Source organism: Procambarus clarkii, chromosome 21 (assembly GCF_040958095.1).
Source record: "Procambarus clarkii isolate CNS0578487 chromosome 21, FALCON_Pclarkii_2.0, whole genome shotgun sequence".
Classification (NCBI taxonomy): domain Eukaryota; kingdom Metazoa; phylum Arthropoda; class Malacostraca; order Decapoda; family Cambaridae; genus Procambarus; species Procambarus clarkii.
The window spans coordinates 34,082,099-34,108,303 of record NC_091170.1 but is presented as its reverse complement, the minus strand read 5'-3'; the positions used below and the strand labels follow the sequence as shown (position 1 = coordinate 34,108,303).

The window sequence follows — 26,205 nt, the reverse complement described above, 5'->3', positions numbered from 1 at the left end:
CCACGGGTTACCGAGGCGGTGGAGGAAGGGTTGCTGTGTGTGTGTGTGTGTGTGTGTGTGTGTGTGTGTGTGTGTGTGTGTGTGTGTGTGTGTGTGTGTGTGTGTGTGTGCGTGTGTGTGTGTGTGGAGGTGAGTGAGCTGCTTGGTATTACTAAGACATCCAGGAAGAAAACTTGGTCATCGGAACTCCAATTCAACTTGAAAGTTAATTCTAGTGACCAGGAGCTACTTCACTGCTGAAGTGGGTCCGTTTGGAACCGAAATATACTCAGTTAATATTTCTTGTGCTTCCTTAATATTGGGTTAGTATTTTATATATATATATATATATATATATATATATATATATATATATATATATATATATATATATATGTGTGTGTGTGTGTGTGTGTGTGTGTGTGTGTGTGTGTGTGTGTGTGTGTGTGTGTGTGTGTGTGTGTGTGTAAATCACGAAAATTAACATGTGATGAAAAATGTGACAGTGTCAGACCACGAAGGAAGAATTGAAACAGGAATATCCTTAAGTACTTTCGTATTAATAATACATCTTCAGAAGGAAGAATTATATATATATATATATATATATATATATATATATATATATATATATATATATATATATATATATATATATATATATATTTAAAACGGCAATCGCCCGACATATATTCTGGTTATTTCTCTAGTAATCAGAAGAGAGATTGGGAGGCCCTGGGGGGAGGGGGGCAGTGGTCGAAGCCGCGCATGCGTACCAAAATCCTTGGCGAAGTCCTTCACGCGTTCCGGGGCTGGAGGCTCCGTGCGGCTCCAGTGTGGTCCCGGCAGCGAGCGTGGGAGGGTAGAGGTCTACTCTGGCCTGGATGTGTTTCGTCTCGCCTGCAGTGATCTCCGCTGGTCAACCATTTCACAAATCGTCCGAAATTGAGTGAATCACGAGATGATTAAATGCCTGTGCGCGATCAATGCTAAGAGTATTGTAATCGACAATTTGGGCTATTCAGTCCTTACATATTTTTGCAGTGATTTGTGAATAATATTGACACTGCTGTTCACTGTTATTTTTCGATCATGGTGTACAGATTATAGATCAGCAATATTGTGCTTGTCATCTGTAAATAATCTAGTTTACTGTTAATAGTGTTTTAAGAAGAGTGTTAATTAGCCAAGTGTGTGATTCCATACGTTTAATTTTTACTTGTGTGGCTATTCCAAACAGACCAACTTATTATGTCATTTTCGAAACCTTAAAAACACTGTTCATCGTTGGAAGAACAAATGTGAGCAAACGCTGAACATCAGTGAACACTAAATCTAAGTGTATATATATATATATATATATATATATATATATATATATATATATATATATATATATATATATATATATATATATATATATATATATATATATATAATGTTCTCTGTGGCTTCCTAAAGTAACTCTTTGGTTCTTGCTCTTTAAGAGGTTGTGTAGAGATTCACAGCCTTAATCCCAGTCTTATTGAGAGGAAAATGTAGTGGGAACATTCTCTGAAAATCCATGGTGTCGTTTATACAGGGGAGTTCTGAAAGACACATGTACTTCAAGCTTAAAAAAATAGAAGGAGTTCCATTAGGAAACCGAATTAGGTGTAGATGTAATTCCCTTTTGTGTGTGTACTTTAAAAACAGTGAACATGGAAATTAAAATGCAAATAGGAAACATTATATGAAAACGTGAATTTATCAAAAAATATTTTTCATAGTACAATTGTGCTAAATATATATATATATGTAACAGAATAATATATCAAAATCGCTTTGACTAGTGAAAATATCCTCAAAAAAATCAAATAAATCTTGGTATTAAATCGACAAATCGACCAAAAAAATAAGTGATACGTCAACCGTGCTTGCCTACACGATCCTCACCGGAGAGAAGCAATGATCAGAGTGGTGGTTGGAATCATGTACACGCTTCTAATTGTGGTAGTTGGAGTGGTGGTTGAATCCACAGGAGACGCCGGCACCACCCTCAACTCTGGCTCCCACCTCGTCAACGATATCCTCGCTCGATACCCAGGGCAAGATGACTATATCAGTGAGTATGGAACTAACTACCTTGCGGAACCAATGATCGCACTTTTTCTTCCTGTGTGAAACTGTGGGTTAGGGTGAGGGTGGTGTAATTATCAACTCTATGGACACTGTGATTGACCTCGTCTCTAATGTGAAGGTGTTTATCATTCAGGAATTTATCTAATGGTTTTTTATCATTCAGGAATTTATCTAATGGGTGTTTATCATTCAGGAATTTATCTAATGGGTGTTTATCATTCAGGAATTTATCTAATGGTTTTTTATCATTCAGGAATTTATCTAATGGGTATTTATCATTCAGGAATTTATCTAATGGGTATTTATCATTCAGGAATTTATCTAATGGGCGTTTATCATTCAGGAATTTATCTAATGGGTATTTATCATTCAGGAATTTATCTAATGGGCGTTTATCATCCGGGTGTTTATTGAACGAGTACTTTTCATCTGGCTGTTTATCTTATGGATTTTTTTTTTGTGTACGAATGATTATCGTATAGGTGTTAATTATGCGGATATTTATCTTAGTAAAGTTAGTGTTTATCATCCGAGTATTTTTCATACAGTTGTTTATCATGTTTTTATTATTCGGGTGTTTATGTAATGGGTGTTACGGGTGTTTGTCATACGGGCTTTATTACCCATAAGATTATCAAGATTATATTATTATTACCCATTATCGATTATCAGGTGTTTAATTTTCGGGTGTTTATCTTCCGTCGGTATTTATTATTCGGGTGTTCATCATCCTGGAGTTTATCATTCAGGTGTTTATCTGAGAGTTAATTTTATGGGTGTTTATCATTCGGATATTTATCATTCGGATGTTTATCGTGCTGGTATTTATAATCCGGTGCTTATCTCACGGGGGTATATTATCCGAGTGTTTATCATCCGAGTTTACATCATCCTGGTGTTAATTGATTTGGTAAAGATTTTACCTGTGATTATTTTAACGATTTTTATTATCCCGATGTGTCTCAATGCGGTGTTTATATCATGCGAGTGGATATCATCTTGGTGTATATTATCTGGGTGTTTATCATCCCGGTGTTTATCATCTTGGTGTTTATAATCCGGTTGATTATCATGCGGGTGATTATCATCCTGGCGTTTATCATTCGGGTGATTATCATTCCTGGCGTTTATAATCCTGGCGTTTATCATCCTGGCGTTTATCATCCTGACGTTTATCATCCTGACGTTTATCATCCTGGCGTTTATCATTCTAACGTTTATCATCCTGGCGTTTATCATCCTGGCATTTATCATCCTGGAGTTTCACTGTAATGTTCCGTAACTAAAAACTATTAGCGTAAGACTACTCGACTAGCCTACTACTAATAGCAATTATAAACCATGTGTGTATGTGTGTTTTTTAGTAATAATGACAGAGTGTAGTCATTAAGTATAATTACCCTGGGGCCTGTGGGCCTGCGGGCCGCTCCAAGCAACAGCCTGGTGGACCAAACTCTCACAAATCGACCCTGGCATCGGGCCGGGCTTGGGGAGTAGAAGAACTCCCAGAACCCCATCAAGCAGGTATCCGAACTCAAGAGTCGCCTTGTTACTCAGAGTAGTACTGTAGTAGTACTGTAGTAGTACTGTAGTAGTACTGTAGTAGTACTGAGTAGTACTGTAGTAGTACTGTAGTAGTACTGTAGTAGTACTGTGTAGCACTGTACTGATTTTCACGAGCGACGTAATATTTATTTGATCGAAATAACACAATATTTCACCATTAACGTCAAAGTTACCAACATCAAATCGTAATTTATAGTCACAATACAATGAATGTGAAATTATTACACTTGGATTATATAAAGATATTATATTACAAGACAAAAGATTATATAAATTTATACTATAGAGAAAATAATCGATGAATCTAATAAGGGTAGTCAAGCCTAGCTTATTGTATACTAATTATTGCTTAACAAGGTTTAGGTCTTTGGTGATTTACTAACATTTTTGTTGTATTATAGAGTTAGCTGCTGCTAACTTTCTAAGCTGAAAGTTAGCTTAGCTTAGCTTCTAAGCTTAAGTTAGCTGCTGCTAACCCCATCATGCCGTGGGGTTCCACTCTCACCAGTGATTTACTAATTGATAGTTCGCAGTTCGATAGTTACACAATTTTTATTCAAATCCACATACGTATCAATAATCTTTTTTATATCTCAAGTGATTCAACAAGTCTAACAATGGTCACTATACAAGGCACTTTACATCTATGGTGAGTCACACAGTTACTAGTCTTGCTCCACACCCACCCAACTGGGCGGCAGCTTTACAGTCATGAGCAGGCTGCACCTACAGTAACCAAATTTTGGATACTTCGCTAAGATTCCCGGCAGTACATCATTATGAATGAAGTACTTACACATTTCTTGGACACTACTGATAGTGTTATCTCAGAATTCCGTGATTTTTTCACATTCCATTATATAATGACGCAAAGTATGGGAATAGTTCTGCTGACTGAGTTTTAGGCTCGGGTACAAGTACCTCTGGGAGTTTGTAACATTTGCAGATGGAGATTTGACTAAATGTAATGATTCATGAATGTAAACTAAGCCGCCAAGTTTGAAGAAAGATGTACAGGTTTCTAAAATGGATTTGTAGGTGACTGATGACTCCTAACCAAGGAGAGATCGTAGTCCAGTCCAGGAGTGGCCAGAGAAGGCCTCATCCAGCATCCTTCATCCATCTGGCTGAAGCATTCTTTCAGCCAAATGGAGGCTTCACCCGCCTAGCCCAAGCAAGACTTTGCATAGCAATCCATTTAGCGAAGCTAAAGTGAAGTCCATTAATATATGTGATGACTATTGGAATGTGAAATGTAAAATATGACTTGTATACTGTGTGGATTTGTGAGTCCCTTGAGGGACCTTAAACAGACAAGGGTATTAATGCTACTCTATCATTTTGAGACACGAGGCTTCTCCCAGCAGTCATCAGCAGACATGTACGCCTGATTCCCCCGACCCCCAGCCCAGCTGACAGCCCCCCCCACCCCCCGTTTCACAATTACATAATACTGGCCACATTAGTCATAATTAGACATATATATAATATTATATATATATATATATATATATATATATATATATATATATATATATATATGTATTCATTACTGTAAGATTGCAGGCAACAAAGAATTTCAATCAATCTTGCTTCTCAAGAACGAGACCAGGGGATAGTTACAGTTGAAGAATATTGACTATCTTAAAGTAAGCTTTTGTAACGCACAGTAAAAGGTCAAAAGATATGACCTTTATAGCAATAGCAAGGTCATCTCAAGGCCATAATGTACACAGATAAGTGTATACGCTCCTTCTTGGTGTACATACACATAGTTATGGACTATGTTCCAAAATTAAAGTATATTTGCTGGCTGGTCAATAATCTATAGTAGTGGCCTTAACAACCCTCCAGAGATTGATAGGCCTTAAGGTCACCATCAAACCAAAGGTCACCCGTTCGCCAGAAAATTTAAATCACAGCTTAACTTTAATAGATTTAAAAGTGTCTCTGTTGAAATTATTCATTGATAAATCCATTAAAGAAGAACTTTTCCCACTGATCAAGCCAGCACCGGGACTCAACCCGTTCTCGCAAATTTAATAAGTCAATATTGACTTATTAAATATGTGCATAGGTGACATACTTAACATAATAGATACCCTTAAAAGGATTCATAGAAAACACCGACCTTAAATAACCTTGTTAGTATCTTAAGATAAGCATCTTATTGCTTCGTAATTACAATTATTACCTAACCTATAATAGGTATAGGTTAAGTAATAATTGTAATTACGAAGCAATAAGATGCTTATCTTAAGATACTAACAAGGTTAGGTAAGGTCGGTGTTTTCTATGAATCTTTTTAAGGGTATCTATTATGTTTAGTATATCACCTATGCACGTAGTTAATAAGTCAATATTGACTTTACGAATTTGCGAGAACGGGTTGCGGGACTACACCCTAATATAGTCCCTCCAACACTGTCCTCGAACATGTCAGGCCTAACGAGGACTAATTATCTTGTAAGTCGTAACGATAAGATTTACAGTAAATGAAGGTGATTGAAAGACCCAATATATTTATAGTTGTATTGAAAACCAAATTTTCGGATGTAACCCATAGCATTTCTAAAGGTTCTGTATACTATTTTCAGAACATTAATACAGTATTTTATGTATTAAAATGTATGTTTCATACATTTATGCATATATTGGGTCATTCCTTCACTACCGCATTGTGGTACGTTTCTCCATTTACATTAATATTAACGAAATAGAACATTTCCAATAGTATTATTGCACGAAAACGCAACATTTGGAGCATTAAAGGAAGCTTGGAGCGTAGGAGACCATCAGCCTCGTGTTCGAAGCATCATTAGCATACATAATATAGTTATAGTTATTCTAGCAATATAATGAACAATATTGGTGTTTTCAAAGAAATAAAGACCTAATTAGGCTACGCATTATCATACAGCTAATTTTATTGAATACGCTGCGCATGCATTTTAACTGCATGATAATACTTATAGTCAAGTTAGGCCCTATAAGAACCATCACTAAATGGGTAAATACACGCCATTACAATAGTAAAAGTATTTTAAAGTCGTGTGTGTGTGTGTGTGTGTGTGTGTGTGTGTGTGTGTGTGTGTGTGTGTGTGTGTGTGTGTGTGTGTGTGTGTGTGTGTGTGTGTGTGACGACCGAAACGTCGTCGTATCTTCATCTTCTGATATGTGGTTTGTCATCATATCTTCAGCCACGTTATTGTGACTCATCGTCTGCAACAGTAAAAATCATCAAAATTTACTTCGTGCATTTGCCATTTTACTCATTTTTAGCTCCTAAGTTTGTTTGCCCAACTCAACGTAGAGTTCATTTTTATTCAGCAGACGGAGGCTTCAGCATGAGCAACTTGTCTTGTCATTGTACCCAAGCGCACTCATTCCCTTAGTTGGTAAATTTTTCACAAATACAAATATTTTGTTTTCAGTGAACAATAAACAATTTGAAATGACGTATCGTAAGATTAGTCTATTGGGTCAAGTCTATTGGTCCTTCCTTCGGCACAGTGTCGTCACTATTAGACGCTGCAGCTGTCTTACCTCTTCTTGGGCTAGCTTTATCCCCCATGTAAAGATCTACACGTCTGCTTTGCTTTGATCTTATTAAGATATAGCACTCTGGCTTGGTCCTTTCTGTTGATAATGACTTACTTAAGACAAATTGCATTCAGACGACCAAACTCTCAGCAGGTGCAAGTTTAGACCATAAAAAGATCTGAAACATCACAATATTTGCGACGCAGTGTGCCTATCAGTGCGTCACGCAGTGTGCCTATCAGTGCGTCACGCAGTGTGCCTATCAGCGAGTCAAGCAGTGTGGCTATCAGCTCGTCACGCAAGTTTCATAACCAGGCCCTCCAGGGATGTCAGTGAGCTATGATACATAGGAAGCTTAAGGGAAGGAGAAGGGGGTCGCCCTTACAAGGTACCGCACGCCACATCGTGCAGATTCCCAAGGGATGGTGGTGTTCTTGCTGGCTGTGTGGGGCTGAACCGAGACCCTGGCAGACACACAACAATAATTACACCTCAGACTACATGCGTCATTAAGTATAGTTATCAAAATGATCAAATGCGATTATGATTGTTTTCAAAAAAATTAAAACTCCCTGCACAAAAGTACATAAACAACGTTTTGTACATATGGGCTACACAACGTTTTGTACATATGGGCTACACAACGTTTTGTACATATAGGCTACACAACGTTTTGTACATATGGGCTACACAACGTTTTGTACATATAGGCTACACAACGTTTTGTACATATGGGCTACAATTAAAGTGCAAAAAAACGTTTACAGTAACCTAAGTTGGAATATATATATATTATATATATAGTGTTGTTGAATTTTCTTATCAGTTAAAACAGTTCAAGCACAAACAACAGCCTTAACATGCAGGTTAACACGACAGAGATGATGGTGGATTAGGGTGTACATCATGCAAGAAGCAGCATGACTACCACTAACTTTTGTAAAAAAATTTCAAGCCCTGATAACTTGCACTCTCCTGATGTTAGTCAAGGAAGCGTGATTACAAATGTCAACTCTTAATCTTAAAACCTTAATAGACCATTCTATATTTATCTCAGCAGGGATCTAAAAATACTATATATAATAATGCATTTTCATAGACGTTTTACTCTATTTTTTACCAATATTGCTTAGAATATACTTTTATCTAGTAGCAAAGTATTCACCACATGCTCCGAGGTAAGAAATAGTGTGGCCTATTTGTAAACCCACTGGAAAATTTCTCCAGAGTTTTGAAAAAGCAAAACGTTTAAAGTTTGAGTTGAGTTTTACGGTATATTTCAGCCGCCTTACAGCACTTCCACGATCATCGATGAAAATTTTCGAAAAAAATAAGGATTGAATCTGCTCAGCCTTCATTCAAATTATTTTGAAAATCATTTATGTTGGCCAAGCTGCTATATTTTTTTAAGTTATGATCTGATGTGTAAATTAGTATTTCCTACCATTACAGAATTTTTTGCATATCATGTAAGTGATATAAAAGTGGATTATAGTGTTTTCGGTTTTACATATTACACATCAGAATTTTTTATGGACACTGTATCGCTTTTTAATTTTTTCGTTTTTCTGGTTGTATTTTTTTTTTGTTATAATTATGATTATTACGTGTTTTAAATCTGTGTCTATGTTTTACTGTGTTTTACCTTAATGATGTTATATTTACGTGTGTGCGTTTTATTAGTTGCAACATTGTATTCAAGAAATTTTGGTCACATTGAACTTAAAGATTTGTTTTGTTAATTTACGATCATGGGAAAGGAAAATATACATGTTGCCCACCTACTCAACTTCAGCCTAATTACTTGAATTCATGAAATTATTAATTACTTGATTCATGAAATTATCTCATAAATCATGAAGATTTTTTATTAAGCATTGCATAGATAACGATACGTAGAATAAACGTGGATATTAATTACATAATTTAAGTATATAATAATGAAGAAAATAAACAAGCAAATCAAATTATAAATACTGATTTGACACAATTTTAAAAAGTAAGAAAGTCTTGGGAATTATATCAACATCAAGTAGCAACAACTTCTTCATCTCACCCAAGTAATATTCCTGAATCTTATATCACATACTAGACCGACAGGGTCACTTCGACTGTGTCATTGAGGAATACTTTGGCCCCTAAATCAGAGTGAAATTTGAAAATGCGAATATTTATTTCTCGTAGTTCCCAATTTAAACAGTATTCCAAAAACATCTTCGAAGGATGATAGAGCAACATAAGTATAAGTTATCTCATCCTTATATAAGATTAAGCCATTACAGTACAACAACTGCAAAATTCAACAAACTTCAGTTGGCTACAGAAATTCTGACATTTCAGCATTTTGAGCCATACTAACACGTAAGAGCGTCTTCCAACGATGCGAGAAGTGAGGCAGTATGCCAGCTGATACGTGTGAGAATAGAGCAGGCTCTTGAAAAGAGCTCTTGAATAGAGCTCTTAAAACAAAATAAAGTGGCCAGATCAGTGCGTGACTTGTGGGATGAATACACGAAATTCCTGAATACGAACGAAAAGCAGATGTGTGACACTTTTTGTTTTCTCTTTATTTAAAAAAATACAATATAAATTACATATACATAAGTGTTACAAGGCAATTATACATTACAATTCTTAGTGAACAAGTGTTTCAGTAGTACAGAACAAGATCTTTAAAAAAAAACTGAATGTTATACTTATTTACCTATAAACGATTTACAAAAATTGGAGAATAAATTTACATTAAAATACAGGGGAAATTATTACATTTATATATATTTTATATAATTCTCAGTAAACAAATTTTCCATATCATCACCGAGCATGAGCCGTAAACCCCAAATGTTATACCTGATCCTGCCTCGCAAGAACTTCAATATTTTGTCTACTGAGTAACCTTCCTGTGTGACACTGGACAAACTTGCACAAGAATAAGATTAAGTTCCAAGTGGAATGAAAATTTGGAAAGAGTAGTTTATGGCTAAAGAAAAGAAATAACCCTTCCGGATGCTGAGTGGAGGAAAAAACACGAGCAAATAAATGAGGAATAAATGAATATGGAAACAGTAAGACCTGGGCCCAGATTCACAAAACAGTTACGCAAGTACTTACAAACGTGTACATCTTTCCTCAATCTTTTGCGGCTGTGGTTGCATTTATTAAACAGTTTACAAGTATGAAAACTTCCCAATCTAGTGTTGTTATTGTTATAAACAGCCTCCTGGTGCTCCGGAGCTCATTAACCGTTTAATAATTGTAAACAAAGCCGCCAAGGATTGAGAAAAGATGCACAATTTCGTAAGTATTTGCGTAACTACTTCATGAATCTGGCCCCAGATTCATGACATACTAAACAATTTATCCACGTGTCCACAAGATTCTTGTGGACACGTGGATATTCTGTGAGAATACCTCTAGAAATGATGTATTCCACGATAGTACACGAAAACTAAGAGGAAAATCCAATGGGAATATTAAATGCAAGCAAAAAAGAATGTTAAGCGACCATGATAACACGAGAAGTAGCTACAAAGGCTACGCTGTTTTCAATGCGTGGAATCAATGAAAGGAGCATAAAAGAAAATATTATTGGCTTTCCTGACGTGAGAAGAGACTTGCATATGAAAGCAGCTATATGCATGAAAAATGCAGAGAGGCCCAGCGACAGAGGATAAGATGAGGTAAGTTAAACACGTGTGAGTGAGAGTTATGTCCAATACGTAATGGTGCGAAAGGAACTGAGAACTTGTGGAAAATTTGCCCAAAGTCCTGACAATGTGGCATTGTGACAGTTTGAAAAAAAAAAGATCTGTGATGATGCCCACAAAATGGGGAGGAGGGAAGCCTGAGAAGGCCAAGGATAGTAGCCTCTTGAGTATTAGGGGTAAATTGTGCGATGGAATAGTGAATAGAGAGAGAAGATAAATGGTGAGAAGGGATAAATGATAAAAATGGTAAGCAATGTACACTGAAAAATATTCAGTGGCAGAGGGTATAAGACTTAACATTTAAACAGCTAGCTAACAAGACACGACAGATTGGTATTATAGGGGAAAAACCAGGTTTTTATTCATTTGCAGAAAGTGATCAGTTAAGTGAATAGAAGACCATGAAGGGGTTAGGAGTGCATTTAGCTGAGTGGATGATAAATTTTTAATAAAAAGCGACCGGTGTGATATTATATAAATAAAGGAGTTATTGATTTAATTGGAGTTATTAATCAAGGGTCCGTAAAGCTAAATGACCGTTGAAGCGTACTCGCATGATAGCTTATGTTAAAATTATGATAATATAAATTGCTCTACATTTATGAGTGCAAAAGGCCAAGGCCAGAATATTAAATATCTGGCATGATAGAGACGAATTCATTATATTTGGCAATCACTGAGAATTATTATCTATAATTCATATAATTTAAATAGCCTATTGGGCATAGTAACTTATTGGAACATATTTCAACAAATTCATGCCGGCCAATTCATCATGATGCTCATGAAACATATTTTGTGTATTACATTTGTCTGATAATTTCATATTTTATATGGTGTAAATGTATAATGTATTTTATATGGTGTAAATGTATAATGTATTTTATATGGTGTAAATGTATAATGTATTTTATATGGTGTAAATGTGCGAACTGGTATATATAAACCAGCGTGGGGGGAAGGGGGGGGGGTCGCTCCTCCTCCTTCTCCACTCCCCCGTCTCCTTATCTCCCCTATTCTTATCTCACTATTCCCTCTTCTTTTTCTATCCATTCCCATCTCACCCCCTCTCTCCACTCTTTCTACAAATCTCCCTCCATTTCCTCCCCTCACTCCTCCTGTCCCTTCAAATATTTCCCTTTATCCTTCTTTCTCTTCAAACATTTTCCCTCCCCAAGTGCCCAACCACTTGGGCTGGACGGTAGAGCGACGGTCTCGCTTCCTGCAGGTCGGCGTTCAATTCCCGACCGTCCAAGTGGTTGGGCACCATTCCCCCGTCCCATCCCAAACCCTCCTTCCAAGTCCTATATAGTCGTAATGGCTTGGCACTTTCTTCTCATAGTTACCTTCCACCCCCCCTCCTCCCTTCATCTTTCTTCTCTCCTTATCTCTGTAAATATTTTTCTATTTTGCTTCCGAAATCCTACTTTATTGTAATCATCCATACACCAGAATAATCGACAGATATAGCTATAGCAGAAGACTGGATATCGGCGAGGCATCATGCATCAAGCAAGCCAAGCCTCGCATCAACAGCCAAGTTGCTCCAAATTGCACTCTGCCGACGTCCAGAACACGACGGAACACACAACACACTGCACAAGCCATCATGCAAGATTGATGATTGATAAAGATTAAGCCACCCAAAAGGTGGCACGGGCATGAATAGCCCGTAAGTGGTGGCCCTTTTGAGCCATTACCAGTATCAAGAGGTGATGCTGGAGATCTGTGGAGGTGCGACTGCACCCTGCGTGACGGGAGATCTCCCGTGATCATGCAAGCAAGAGAGTAACGAGATATTGTGGAGCTATAAGTGAGGTGCTTCTTCACCTTCACCTCATCCTCGGATATATATATCATGCAGCAAGACACTTTTGAAGTTTACCGGCTCAACATAGCCCGTGCTACTTGGAACTTTTTGTTCCGAGGAGCTAAATCTAAAACTTTTGAAGTTACGGACTATTCATGCCCGTGCTCCCTCTTGGGTGGCTTAATCTACACCAATCAATTTTGAATTCATACCTAATCTTGTGGTTACCTTGTAATGGTTTCGGGGCTTAGCGTCCCCGCGGCCCGGTCCTCGTCCAGGCCTCCTCGTTGCTGGACTTGTCAACCAGGCTGTTGGACGCGGCTGCTCGTAGCCTGACGTATGAGCCACAGCCTGGTTGATCAGGTATACTTTGAAGGTGTTTATCAAGTTCTCTCTTGAACACTGTGAGGGGTCGACCAGTGTAGTGGCCTTATGTCCCTTATGTGTAGTGGAAGCGTGTTGAACAGTCTCGGGCCTCTGATGTCGATAGTTCTCTCTCAGAGTACCTGTTGCACCTCTGCTCTTCAACGGGGGTATTCTGCACATCCTGCCATGCCTTCTGGTCTCATGTGATGTTATTTATGTGTGCAGGTTTGGGACCAGCCCTTCTACTATTTTCCACGTGTAAATTATTATGTATCTCTCCCGCCAGTGCTCAAGGGAATATAGATTTAGGCATTTTAGTTGGTTCCAATAGTTTAGGTGTTTTACTGAATGGATTCTAGCCGAAAAGGATCTCTGCACGCTCTCCAGGTCAGCAATTTCTCCAGCTTTGAAAGGGGCTGTCATTGTGCAAGTGTTCCACTCTAGAGAGCACTAGCGTCTTGAAGAGTATCATCACTGGTATAGCATCTCTAGTTTAAAAAGTTCATGTTATCCAACCTGTCATTTTTCTTACAGTTGTGACGGCTACTTTATTGTGTTCTTTAAAGGTAAGGTCTTCCGACATGAATACACCCGAATCCTTTACATTGCTTTTTCGTTCTATGTTATGATTTGACTGCTCTTGAACCCTTTTGAACTCACTTGAACTCTTGTTAACAAGAGTTAACGAACCACATCTCTTAGCGTTAGGGACAAATCAAACTGTACAAATGAGCTTTGGAGAGTTAATTTTTAAAATTGAGAAGATATATATAACATAAAACTCCACGCCCCAGAAGGATTCGAACCTTTTCCACGGGTGTGGAGAGTTTTCAGTTGCATATTGGCTTGGGGACCATTCAAGCTTATTCGCATATATTATATATATTATATATATATATATATATATATATATATATATATATATATATATATATATATATATATATATATATATATATATATATATATATATATATATATATATTCTAGTTTTGTATAAAAAATAACACATTAGCGATTTATCAGTTTATCAGATAGTGTTCTGCTTTCAGAATAATCAAAGAAAATGTTCTCTAATAGGTAATGGTGACCATTGCTGGCTACATATTCTTGGTGAGATCGTTCAAGTCGACTGACGGTAATGTATTACTGACGAGAGTTAAAGTCGCTCCTCCAGCTCTTAACTGCTTTCAAAGTTTCCAATTTATATTCTGGAGTTCTTGGTGGCCACATGGTGTGTTCTGGAGTAGTGTTCAAGTTCACAGGTTCGAGATCCAGCCGCTGGGATGTGTGTTTCCTCTTGATGTATAACTTTGGGAATGACTGTTTACCTTTAGGGAATTATTATGAGGCAGTGTTATATAATTATTGTCAATAGCATTATTAATTTACAAACACGTGAGTAGCGAGAGAGAGAGAGAGAGAGAGAGAGAGAGAGAGAGAGAGAGAGAGAGAGAGAGAGAGAGAGAGAGAGAGAGAGAGAGAGAGAGAGAGAGAGAGAGAGACAGAGAGAGAGAGAGACAGAGAGAGAGAGAGACAGAGACAGAGACAGAAACAGAGAGACACGAGACCTGGACACATTTACCGAGGCCGTGAGACTTCACAACCACGTCCAGGGCTACGAGGACACAGCCTCGCCGGTGCAAGTTCCTTAATCCCTTTCAAGAGATTAAGAACGGGCCAAAGAACTTGATAATTAATTTTACTGGGAGCCGAGCACTGGAGGGCTTAAGCGGCAGATTATTGCTCGCTTTTCTTGTCATAAGTAGCATTATATTGGGGAGTTTGGCGAGCAACCTCGGCGACACATACACCTGAGTCGTGTCTTGGATCGCTCAAATATCCATTTACATAATAAAAGTTGTGTAGATTGCCTTGATGGAGTCCTGATTTAGGTTTTTAAATGACGTTATTGTATGTGTCAGTGTCCTATATGCTGCCGATGGTATCCCGTTAATGTGTGCCGCTAGTGTGTGTGTTGAAAATATATCCACTCCCAAATCTTTCTGATTTCTATAGTTGATTTCCTCTTATGACGTAGATACTTTCTGGTCTTCTCTCTCTCTCTCTCCCTTTCCCATATTTATTAATTTACACTTGTTGGGATTAAATTCTAGCAACCATTTGTTTGACCACTCGTGGAGTTTGTCAATGGGCTCCTATAACTTCCTACAGTCCTCTTCTTTTTTTTACACTCCTCTTCGGCGTTGCATCATCTGCAAACACTGGTAATGGACACTCTTCCTCCATGTCCGGGAACGTGTAGGTCGTTCACATAAATTAGAAACAGTAGCAGTCCCGAGGATAGAGCCTTGTGGGACTTCACTTGTTACATTCCTCCACCTTACAACCACCTCTCCGAGTGTAACACTTTTCTTTCTGTACTTCCTTCCTTATTAATATTAATCCTTTCCCAGATATACCATCCCATCCTGCTTCTCTGTCTTGTACACTAGTCATTCGTGAGGAACAGTGCTAAAGGCTTTTTGGCAAGCTAGGAAAATTCAGTGTACCCAGCCATCTTTTTCGTTTCTATTTTAGTAATCTTGTCATAAAACTCAGTCAAGTTTGTTAGGCATGACTTTTCCTTTCTAAATCCATGCTGACCTTTGGTTATATAGTCGATCCTTTTAAGATGCTCCACGACCTGATTACTTTCTCCAGTACTTTACATGGAAAACTTGTTAATGACACTGTCCTGTAATCTACTGTCTCCTTTCTACCCGCTCCCCACTCCTTTTTTTTCATTTTGGGACTATAGTTTGCCCTGTTTCCACACTTCTGGTAGATTTCCAGTCTCAAGCATTTTATAAAATTTTTTAGATAATAGGTGACAAATTATTTCTACAGCCTCCTTCGGCAGCCATGGTGAGAGTACGTTTGGCCCTCATTTATTTTTGTATATTCTACCACAGATGTGGCCACACATTTACAATGCTAACCAGCATATGCATACATTTTCTTCTGTCCTCCATGGACAGGGTGAGAGAGCTGTTAAACATATAGTTCCGTGATTTATTGAACAATCAACCACAGAAGGTGATTGTAGTGCTTTTAAAATGCTAATCTATCCTACAAACATAAATACACACATATTCACAGATTTACGTCTATCCTACATAATGTTCGAGGTGTCATTTTAAATGGTGTCATTAATGTGTGTTTACAAAAGTGAAATGAAAGAAAAAAGTGAAAAGTGAAATATATGCATGCATTTATGTCTCTTCTACTTTGACAGGGAATATAGCAGCTTTGATACAGCTGCTATAGAAACTAGTGTGTTATTAAGCTCTTAACCACTGAAGGTAATTAAGATGCTTTTTACAATATCAGGTTATAGTTACATCACATACATTATATAACTAATGAAATACACAGTTAATCTTGAGTACAAGTCCAATATATCATCTGGTCCCATTGATTCATCTAATTCCTCTAGATGTTTTCTTACTTCTTCTACAATGACTGCAAAGTCATTTGTTGCGTGTTCCGGCATTTCATCTTGGAACCTTGGTCTCCATGCTGGTTAAAATAATAACACTTAAAATGTTTTGTTTGAGTTCCTCACATACTTCATTATCCTTTTCTTTGAGAATTTACCCCCCCCCCCCCTTGTCTCCTCATTCTGAGTACATGGTCTCGCACTCTTGTTTTACTCCTCATGTGGCTGTAGAGCAGCTTTGACTGATCTTTTCTTTTTGCTGCAATGTAAATTTCAAATTACCTCTCGGCTTCTCTCTTAATTCGGGTGTATTAATTTCTGGTTCGCCTTAGTGTCTCTCTATTACTCTGATTTGTTCTTTTTAGCTTTTCTGATTTGCCTATTGAATCTGGGATGTTCTGTCATGTTCTTGTCCACCTCCTTCTTGAGTGGTATGACATGCAGAGCTGCCTCGCCACACTTCCAAATTCCATCATCTAGTTTGCTGTGTGCCTATCCAGTTCTCTCTCTCCCATGAGATTTAACGGAGATGTGGTAGACGTTTCTGGGGAGAATGTTTGAAGATGTGGGAGGAGGAGGATGTGGCCGAAGATGTGTGTGTGTGTGTGAAACGAAGGAAGAAGAGGAGGAAAGAGGTGTTGGAGGAAATGGGGAAAGAGAATGATCACCTGATTGGGAGGAGAAAGACAGCCGAAGATGACGTGTGAAAATAGTGGAGCCGGAAGAGAAAGAGGCAACGAAGAGAAAAGGGGGAAGAGAAGGAGGAGGAAGGGGATTAGGAAGGGAAATGGGCAAGTAGGAAAGAATAGTTGGTGCAGACGTCACAGGAGGAATGAACAAAGGAGACGGTATAAGTAGATGCAGACGGAGTAGTTTTGACGACAGGAGAGGAGGGGGATGAACGACTATAATAAAGATAAGAACAATGAGCTGTAGATGAATTAGTCGAATGAAATGCTGTCGATATGGAAGAACAGGAAATAGGAGAAGAAATAGGAAGACTAAAAATGTAGGTGGGGAAGAATTTTGTTTATATGGTGGTCTCGTAGGTGTGGCCTGTAGATCAAGCTTCAGCTTCTGGGCCACGCCTTCTGAGTGGCGGCCGTCTGATAAGAGTGACTCTCGCATCACATTTAGCTCATTATATCTGCTCTCTAAACTAACGCCTGTCTCAACTGTTGCCTCATATTGCTCATCGCCCTTACTCACATCTCTCACGATTACTACAACTCATCTGGGTGTCCAGTATCCACCCATGTACAATCATTCTATTATTTCTCAAACAATACATCTGCCGTATGTAGAGGGGACATATATACATATGTCCCCTATACTGACTATACAAATAGTCAGCTGGGGACTATTTAGTCCCCAGCTGACGCGTATATGCCGTGAGTGTTACCAATTCACTCTTCTCTTTTCCTTAGTGTTCCTTCAACCAGTGGTGAACGCTTAATCATCGCCGCGTAATGCTCAGACAGGTAATTAATCTCTGCACAGTTTTCAGTTCCGTTCTGTGCTTCTTTTCACCGGACATTATGCTCAGGCTTCATACTCTAGCACAGTGCTCATGTAGAGAACACCAAGGGCTACCTTGTCTTGGTGACTAGTTGCTGTTCTGAAGGTCAGCATACTGAAGGCTCTTGGGGCTGATGCAAACATGCTGTCGAAGATCTGCAGTTACTACACTCAATATTTCCTCTCTGCATGATGTTTTCCATCTAGTTACATTTATTTGGTATCTTCTTAGGTAGAAATTCAGTTGCTATCTCGCTGAACTCCTCTGAAATTGGTCCAGATTCTGAAACCTTTTCGCTATAGCATTTCTCATTCGAGTTAAATCACGTGCAAATTTTCATGTGGATCAGCTCCTCTTTCTGGAAAGTTTGTGTCTGGCATAATTTTTCCTTCACTGAATGCATGTTAATATTTGTAAACAAACATAATTTACTCTAGGAGCATATTTAATATTTATGTGTTACCCTCTAGCCAAGCGCAGTATATCAGGGCGAGTGGTTTGCACAGCGTTTGTGCAGCTTCCTTTAACACCTAGGTGATTACCCGGCCCTACAGCGGTTGTCGCTTCAAGAGTCTTGAGGAGCTTTCTAGCTGTGTCGTCTCTTACTCCTGTACTTGCCAGCACCTCTCCAGGTGCTTCCTCCCTCTCACCTCAGCCAGGTCCTTAGGCTGTGTGTGTGTGTGTGTGTGTGTGTGTGTGTGTGTGTGTGTGTGTGTGTGTGTGTGTGTGTGTGTGTGTGTACTCACTTATTTGTACTCACCTATTTGTGCTTGCAGGGGTTGAGCTTTGGCTCTTTGGTCCCGCCTCTCAACTGTCAATCAACTGGTGTACAGATTCCTGAGTGTGTGTATGTGTGTGTGTGTGTGTGTGTGTGTGAGAGATATATAAATCCTGGTCTTTACTATCACATATATATTGTTTAAGCGCCTAGTATGTGGTTACCTATTTACGACTACATATTTCTTACATGGTTATGGTATTGATTGGCATGGTATGGAATGTTAAGGTGTCGTTGAGTGAAAGCCAGTTGTATGTGTGTGTGTGTCCTGGTGCCCCTAGCTGAGGAACACGCTGCCTGCGCGGTCACCCATCCACTACTCACCTTAACCTCACGTATTTACTAATTCATCATCCTATATGTCATTTCATCATAATTAACAAAAAATATTATATTTTTTTGGCATATAACGTAATTAATAATGCCTAGTTATATATCCTGTTCCACATGTCTACCACGCTACCGCCTCTTTTCATATATTTGTCAATGCTGTATTTGTCAATGCTGTATTTGTCAATGCTGTATTTGTCAATGCTGTATTTGTCAATGCTGTATTTGTCAATACGGTACTTGGTTTTTGGCTGAAAAACCTTTTGTGGTACAGTATTGACGATTCTATGCCGCAATGTTTATTTTCCATGCTGCATTTTTCTATGCTCCCACGTGTATGTCTGTCTACTCCCTGCGGGCTTTACACCTACCTGAAGACTTTAAAAAACAAAGCAATACAATATTGCTGTTTTAAATATTAGGATAAAAAGAGAATGCTAATGATTTGTTTAAACACAAGCTGGATTATTAAACAGATGGAGAGAGAATAGTTTTAAAGCTGTATTCCAAAAAATTTCCCTTTGCATAATATCTAATTTTCTCTATTAATGTTTAATCATGTTGGTTATTTATTGTAATTTTTTACAGTATATTATTTTACGTTTTTTGGGGGATCTTTCAATTTATATTTACCATTAAATGGATATATACCATTAAATGTAAATTTATATTTACCATCAAAAGTCTCTATTCATGAGCAAATATTAATTTTTCTTTCCTAAGAGTTGGTTCTAAAAAGGAAATATCACATATTACATTATACCTTTACCTTATATACCTTATATATGAAATACCATTACTTACATTTCACGTTCTAACTTAAGTGAGAGTTGCAGAGAATCTTCCCATCACTCACTCATTCCTTTCCACACACTGTCCCAAATATATTTTTTTGTTCCATACTGAATCAAATATATTCTCACGATATTCTCCTCCCTCCCCATGAACTGTATCAGAAAGGCATTGCCTCCTCCCCTTTCTATTTTCCCCTCTTCTTCCCCCTCACACAACCTGGAAATTCTCGAGGGATGCTGCATTTCATTTTTAAGACCACCAATAATCGTTTAGAACCTAACCTATATCTTTCCTCCTGCCTGCATTGTCGGGGCGTGGTGCGCGCGTGACTGTGGCAGGAAGCGTCCGGTGGATAGGCGGAGGTGGCAGGGTCTGGGGGATAGGCAGAGGTGGTAGAAAGGGTCTGGGGGATAGGCAGAGGTGGCAGGCAGGGTCTGGGGGATAGGCAGAGGTGGCAGGCAGGGTCTGGGGGATAGGCAGAGGTGGCAGGCAGGGTCTGGGGGATAGGCAGTGGTGGCTGGGTCTAGTGGATAGGCAGAGGAAGCAGGGTCTGGGGGGATAGGCAGAGGTGGCAGGGTCTGGTGGATAGGCAGAGGTGGTAGGAAGGGTCGGGGGGATAGGCAGAGGTGGCAGGGAGGGTCTGGTGGATAGGCAGAGGTGGCAGGGAGGGTCTGGTGGATAGGCAGTGGTGGCAGGGAGGGTCTGGTGGATAGGCAGTGGTGGCAGGGAGGGTCCGGGGGACAGGCAGAGGTGGCTAGATACTTGTGGCCGACGATGGTTTTATTGATGTTGATAATGTTTTCATATAGTGTTTTGTTGTACCTCTGTTGTAGTGATGATGTGGTGATGGTCCTGCTGGTGGTGGTAAGGTTGTGGTGATAGTCGTGGTGGTGGTGGTGTTGTGGTGATGGTCGTGGTAGTGGTGGTAGTGTGCAGGTCCCGGAACACCTGCGCTGCCAACCTGGTCGTAAGATGGTATTCTCTCTGACCTGCTTTGTTGACACTTTGTGTTATGAGTCAGATGGGCTGGTATAGTGTTTATAACTGTTTCTAGAGTAACACTTGAGTTGCTGGTGCTCCTGGGTGCTCCTGGGTGTTGCTGATGGTGTGGAGTGCGTGCGCTGGTGGAGCTCCCATGTTGCTCCTTTAGTTTAGAGTTGAAGAATTTCTTGCAGTTGATGGCTTAATAGTTTTTTTTTACCTTTTTCGTGTGAGTGTTGCTTAGTGTTGATACTTTCGTTTCATGTGAGCTCTTGTGTTCTAGACCTGAAGCCTTTGATGACCTATGATCCAGAGATCTGAGCCATGTACAACGTTTCTCCTGAACTCTTGCGTGTCATCCTGCAAAGTCCAAGAAGAATTTTATGCATTTTTTTCAACTAAAAATGTTTTGCTACCTTGTCCTCTCTCTCTCTCTCTCGTCTTTGAACTGGTTATTGGTTCTGATAAAAAAAATAGCTTTAAGTTTCCTTTAGTTTACATATAATTCTCAAGAATGTAATTCTCAAGGATGTAATTCTCAAGCCATTTGGGTATAATGAGAGTCCCTCCCGGCGTGGTTTATTATGTCTATAACTGCTGGTTATATAATGATTATCCATATAATGGATCATTTCATGCGTACTTAACTTAATTGCTCGATATTTTCTTCATCCACTTGCAGCTTTCACTCTCCCTCTCCCTCTCCCTCTCTCTCTCTCTCTCTTTCTCTCTCTCTCTCTCTCCCTCTCTCTCTCTCCCTCTCCTTCCCTCTCTCACTCTCTCCTTGACTCTCATTCCTTGCTTGTGACTTGACTCTTCTCTCTGGCGCATTTATTTGCTACCTTCTTCCATCTTGTTTACCTCCTACTGCTTTATTTAGCATTTCTTGTACTTTCTTTATTCTAATCATTCATGTTTCATCGATGTTAATCAGACACTTGCTTGGTGGTGGACTTATTTTGTGGAAACTGACATGATACAATTTTTAATTCCCTTATAATTTAGCCCCTCGATTTTATATTTTGGAAATTTTCTAATAGATTTTTATCTCTCCTTCGCTCTCTTAACCTCCGGATCATCTATATATTCACCATTATAGTCGCATATAGGAAAAAATCTTGGAGGAGGAGGTTGATTCTTAAATCACAAGAGATTGAAGAGAAAATGTCAGGAAGGAAGAAGAGAGGAAGAGGTTAAGGAGGCGGTAATAATAACGTATTGTAGGGCGTCGCAAACCATTCTTGGTATATGGGTCGTATTATTATATATACTGTTCCAGAAGTGAAGCAATCTGGTAAGTGGTGGAGGGGGAGTGGTGGTAGTTACAGCCAGGCTCCACTTTACTGGAGGGAGACGGGAGAGTACCTTTCCTCTCACATGGCTGGGAGAGTGGGAGACGACCCCCTCCTCACAGCACCATGGCTGGGAGAGTGAGATACGACCCTCTCTCACAGCACTATGGCTGGGAGAGTGGGGTACGACCCTCTCTCACAGCACCATGGCTGGGAGAGTGAGATACGACCCCCTCTCACTCCACCGTGGCTGGGAGAGTGGAAGACGACCCCCCTCTCACAGCACCATGGCTGGGAGAGTGGAAGACGACCCCCTCCTCACAGCACCATGGCTGGGAGAGTGAGAGACGACCCCCTCTCACAGCACCATGGCTGGGAGAGTGGGATACGACCCCCCCCCCTCTCGCAGCACCATGGCTGGGAGAGTGGAAGACGACCCCCCCCTCTCACAGCACCATGGCTGGGAGAGTGGAAGACGACCCCCCCTCTCACAGCACCATGGCTGGGAGAGTGAGAGACGACCCCCCTCTCACAGCACCATGCTGGGAGAGTGAGAGAGAAGCCACACACACCTTTCCCCAACACCTCCACCACGACTACACATTTGTATCTCATTAAGACAAACAAGTCTACATTTAGAATCAAACTTGCACAGTTGCACACACGACAATGCTCTCAACACTGCCATTTGTCTCTCACAAGTTTGTTTCCCGAGGGAGATGGCAAATTTTTAATCATCCTAAAAGCAAGACACATGATTTCCCCCCTTAATTAATCATCCGAGAATTGGTGCAGGCACACAGGGGGGGGGGGGGAGGGGGTGGGGCCGCCAGTTGAACCCTTACGGCAGCGGTGTAATTGATGATGATAGGAAATCTTCCCCCCCCAAAAAAAAATATTAATCTCGAAAGAGGGGAACTTTAAAATTGTCGAGATGTGTAGATACTGACATATGGATGGGTTAACCAGTTTGTATTTATCTATAAACTTTCTCACTGTGTTGCCTGTGGATATTTAATTGTGTTCTTTGGCACCCCTCGGTTGTGTGACGTACTCGTACAAGGTGGCACTGTGAATAATGATGCCTTGGAGCAGCGTGGCACTGTAAACAATAACTTCCTGGTGCAGTGAGACACTGTGAATAATGACGTCCTGACGCATTGTGGCACTGTAAAAAATGACGTTCTGGACCAGCTGTATTACATAAAATGACGTACATATGTGCCTCTTCCAATTTTCTGCAGGTATGGCACTCTCATTTACCTGCAGCTTTGGTACTTTCAGTATACTACATCTGTGACACCGCCAATTACCTACATCTGTGGCACTATCACTCTGCAGGTGTGTAATACTGATGGCCCTGTGCCACTGCCGCTGAACCCCTGTTGACTCGCGGCCATCTTGCCTTCACCCTGTTGCTACGACCCGCACACTCCACCTTAAGGATAACACCTACACCTCAAGGATAACACCTACACCTCCAGGATAACACCTACACCTCCAGGATAACACCTACACCTCAAGGATAACACCTACACCTCCAGGATAACACCTACACCTCCAGGATAACACCTACACCTCAAGGATAACACCTACACCTCCAGTATAACACCTACACCTCCAGGATAACACCTACACCTCAAGGATAACACCTACACCTCAAGGATAACACCTGAACATGTTTCACAAACAGATCACAAAACAGATCTATGTAAAACTAATTGGTTCAATAGAGGTGGTGATTCGCCGTTTTTTTAACAATTTGTGTTGGGGAAATTTGCATGAAATCGACGCTTGGGGTTCCTTCAACCCCACTCCAACCCCCAACCCCCCCCCCCTTCCTTAATTGGAATCGGCCAAATCAAGAAATGACAGAACGCCGCGTATTACATCTGTTCCTTACGTTCATTGCATCTGTTCCTTAAGTTCACTGAATCTGTTCCTTAAGTTTCCTGAATCTGTTCCTTAAGTGCCCTGCATCTGTTCCTCAGTCTCCCTGTACTTGTTCTTCAAGCACAATCACTAGTTCCTCCTGTCTTTTAGTAATTTATTCGGTAAAAAATAATAACTTATTATTTTTGAAAATATGGCAAAGGTCTCCAACTGCTTTATTTTTTTTGCTAAGCATCTACACTTTTTTGTAGACCTTTATTTGAAATAATATTTACCATCAACATTGTCTAAAATCACAATAAAAACATCGTTTGCCGCCCAGGATGGCGTGTATCTCAGAGTATTTGAACTTACTTAAGGTAATAGTTCAATTCTTCACTGGAACAAGTTCATTGGGAAAGAAAAATCGCGAATATAAAGCCGATTTTTAACGTAGATTAACGCAGATTTTTAATGTAGATTAACGCAGATTTTTAATGTAGATTAACGCAGATTTTTAATGTAGAGTAACACAGATTATTTTTGACGATGGAAATTAGGTAAATTGATATTTAGGTAAAGATATTATTAACATCTTTATTGACCAAAAATAAAAAAAATTGACTTTTCTGAGTAATTCAAGTAGGCTGTATGGTAGCGAGATGTGTAGATACTGTGTTCTACTGTGAGATGTGAAGATAACGTGTTCGTGTTCACTGCTACACAGGGCAGAGTATACACGAGACAAGAGATTGTGTTGTGTATGTTTGTCTGAATTGTAGACTGAAGTATATTTTATGTGTGCATAGATATGCTAAGCCAGAAAGTTAACGGGATTTGCCTTGGTTTTCTTGAGGCTTTGGTAAGATATTTCTTTAATATTAAAGATTTTTGTTTGAATAAAGTAGGACCTATAATGTCTAATTATTACAATTGCAAAATTATTATTATTAGCCCTATGATAGTTGAAAGTGGATTTCAAAGTGAAATCCATTTTCACCTTGAAATCTTCCTCTTTTATATATATGGAGTTTTCCTCCTTTTTTTTTGACTCTGCACCTAAGTTATACTCACTCCTGACATCAATAAAATTATTTTCAATATCTGTGGTTCATTCCCGGACTTAGTTGACACCTGTGTCACCTTCTTCGGTTACCACCCATGTTAAATAATCTTTTCTGGCCTGCCCTATTTCCCTGAATATTTTGTATATGGTGATCATAACTTCTCTGTTTCTTCTATCTTGCAGCGATGTAAAGATTAATTCCTCTAGTCTTTCCTCTTATCATTTACTTCTCTGTCCTGGAACTTACCTAATGGCAAACCTCTGAACCATATTATTCCTGTGTTTTGTGTTTAACTACATTTGTACATAACCCTGGTGCTGCACAATCCAGTAGTGGTCTGACATACGTAGAATACAAGATCCGAGACGATCCCTAATTCAGATTTCTATAGATTTCTATTATGTTGGCCAACATGGCAGAAGCAAATATTATGGACAATGGCTGCCTTATGGGGGACATAATGTGGGAGGAGATGGGAGTCTTAAAATATAACATGGGAGAAGAGTTTATCCCACTCTGAGTTTTCGTCCACTGATTAATATTAGTCTTAGTTACGTTATAGACTTTATGTATTAGTATCAAATATTCACAAAAGTTTATTGAGCTGTAATACTCCTAAATAAATCAGTGGACCTCCTGCCCTCCCCCCCCCCCCCTTCGTCGAGCACCTCTCTGTGATGATTATTGCAATCGGGTGGATTAATCTCACGGATTAATCCATGAGATTATTTACAATTATTGCATCAAAAACGACATTTTTTTGTATTAACTGACACAAAAAAAGGGGCGGATTGTCCAGTGAATTGGAACATATTTGGAAGCTTAAAATTACATCCATTCGTTGTATTGCGGCCGGCGGGTGATAAATTATCCCTGATGCGTCGAACCAGATTATTTTATAATGACATTTCCAGAAGCTGTATAAGAGTTTTTCTATTGTGTGTGTTTGAGTGTGTGTGTGTGTGTGTGTGTGTGTGTGTGTGTGTGTGTGTGTGTGTGTGTGTGTGCAAGTATGTATGTGTGTACTCACCTAGTTG

At 39.4% G+C, this 26,205-nt stretch overlaps 1 protein-coding gene across 1 annotated transcript in view; it reads left to right on the top strand.

The window, feature by feature from the left end:
* The first annotated feature begins 1,414 nt into the window (after window positions 1-1,414).
* LOC123760618 (protein turtle homolog B) overlaps window positions 1,415-26,205 on the top strand; it is a 223,250-nt gene continuing 198,459 nt past the window's right edge. Inside the window, exon 1 of the mRNA XM_045746344.2 lies at window positions 1,415-2,083. Coding sequence (XP_045602300.2) covers window positions 1,927-2,083 — 157 coding nt within the window. The 5' untranslated portion in view covers window positions 1,415-1,926. The remainder of the gene's footprint in view (window positions 2,084-26,205) is intronic.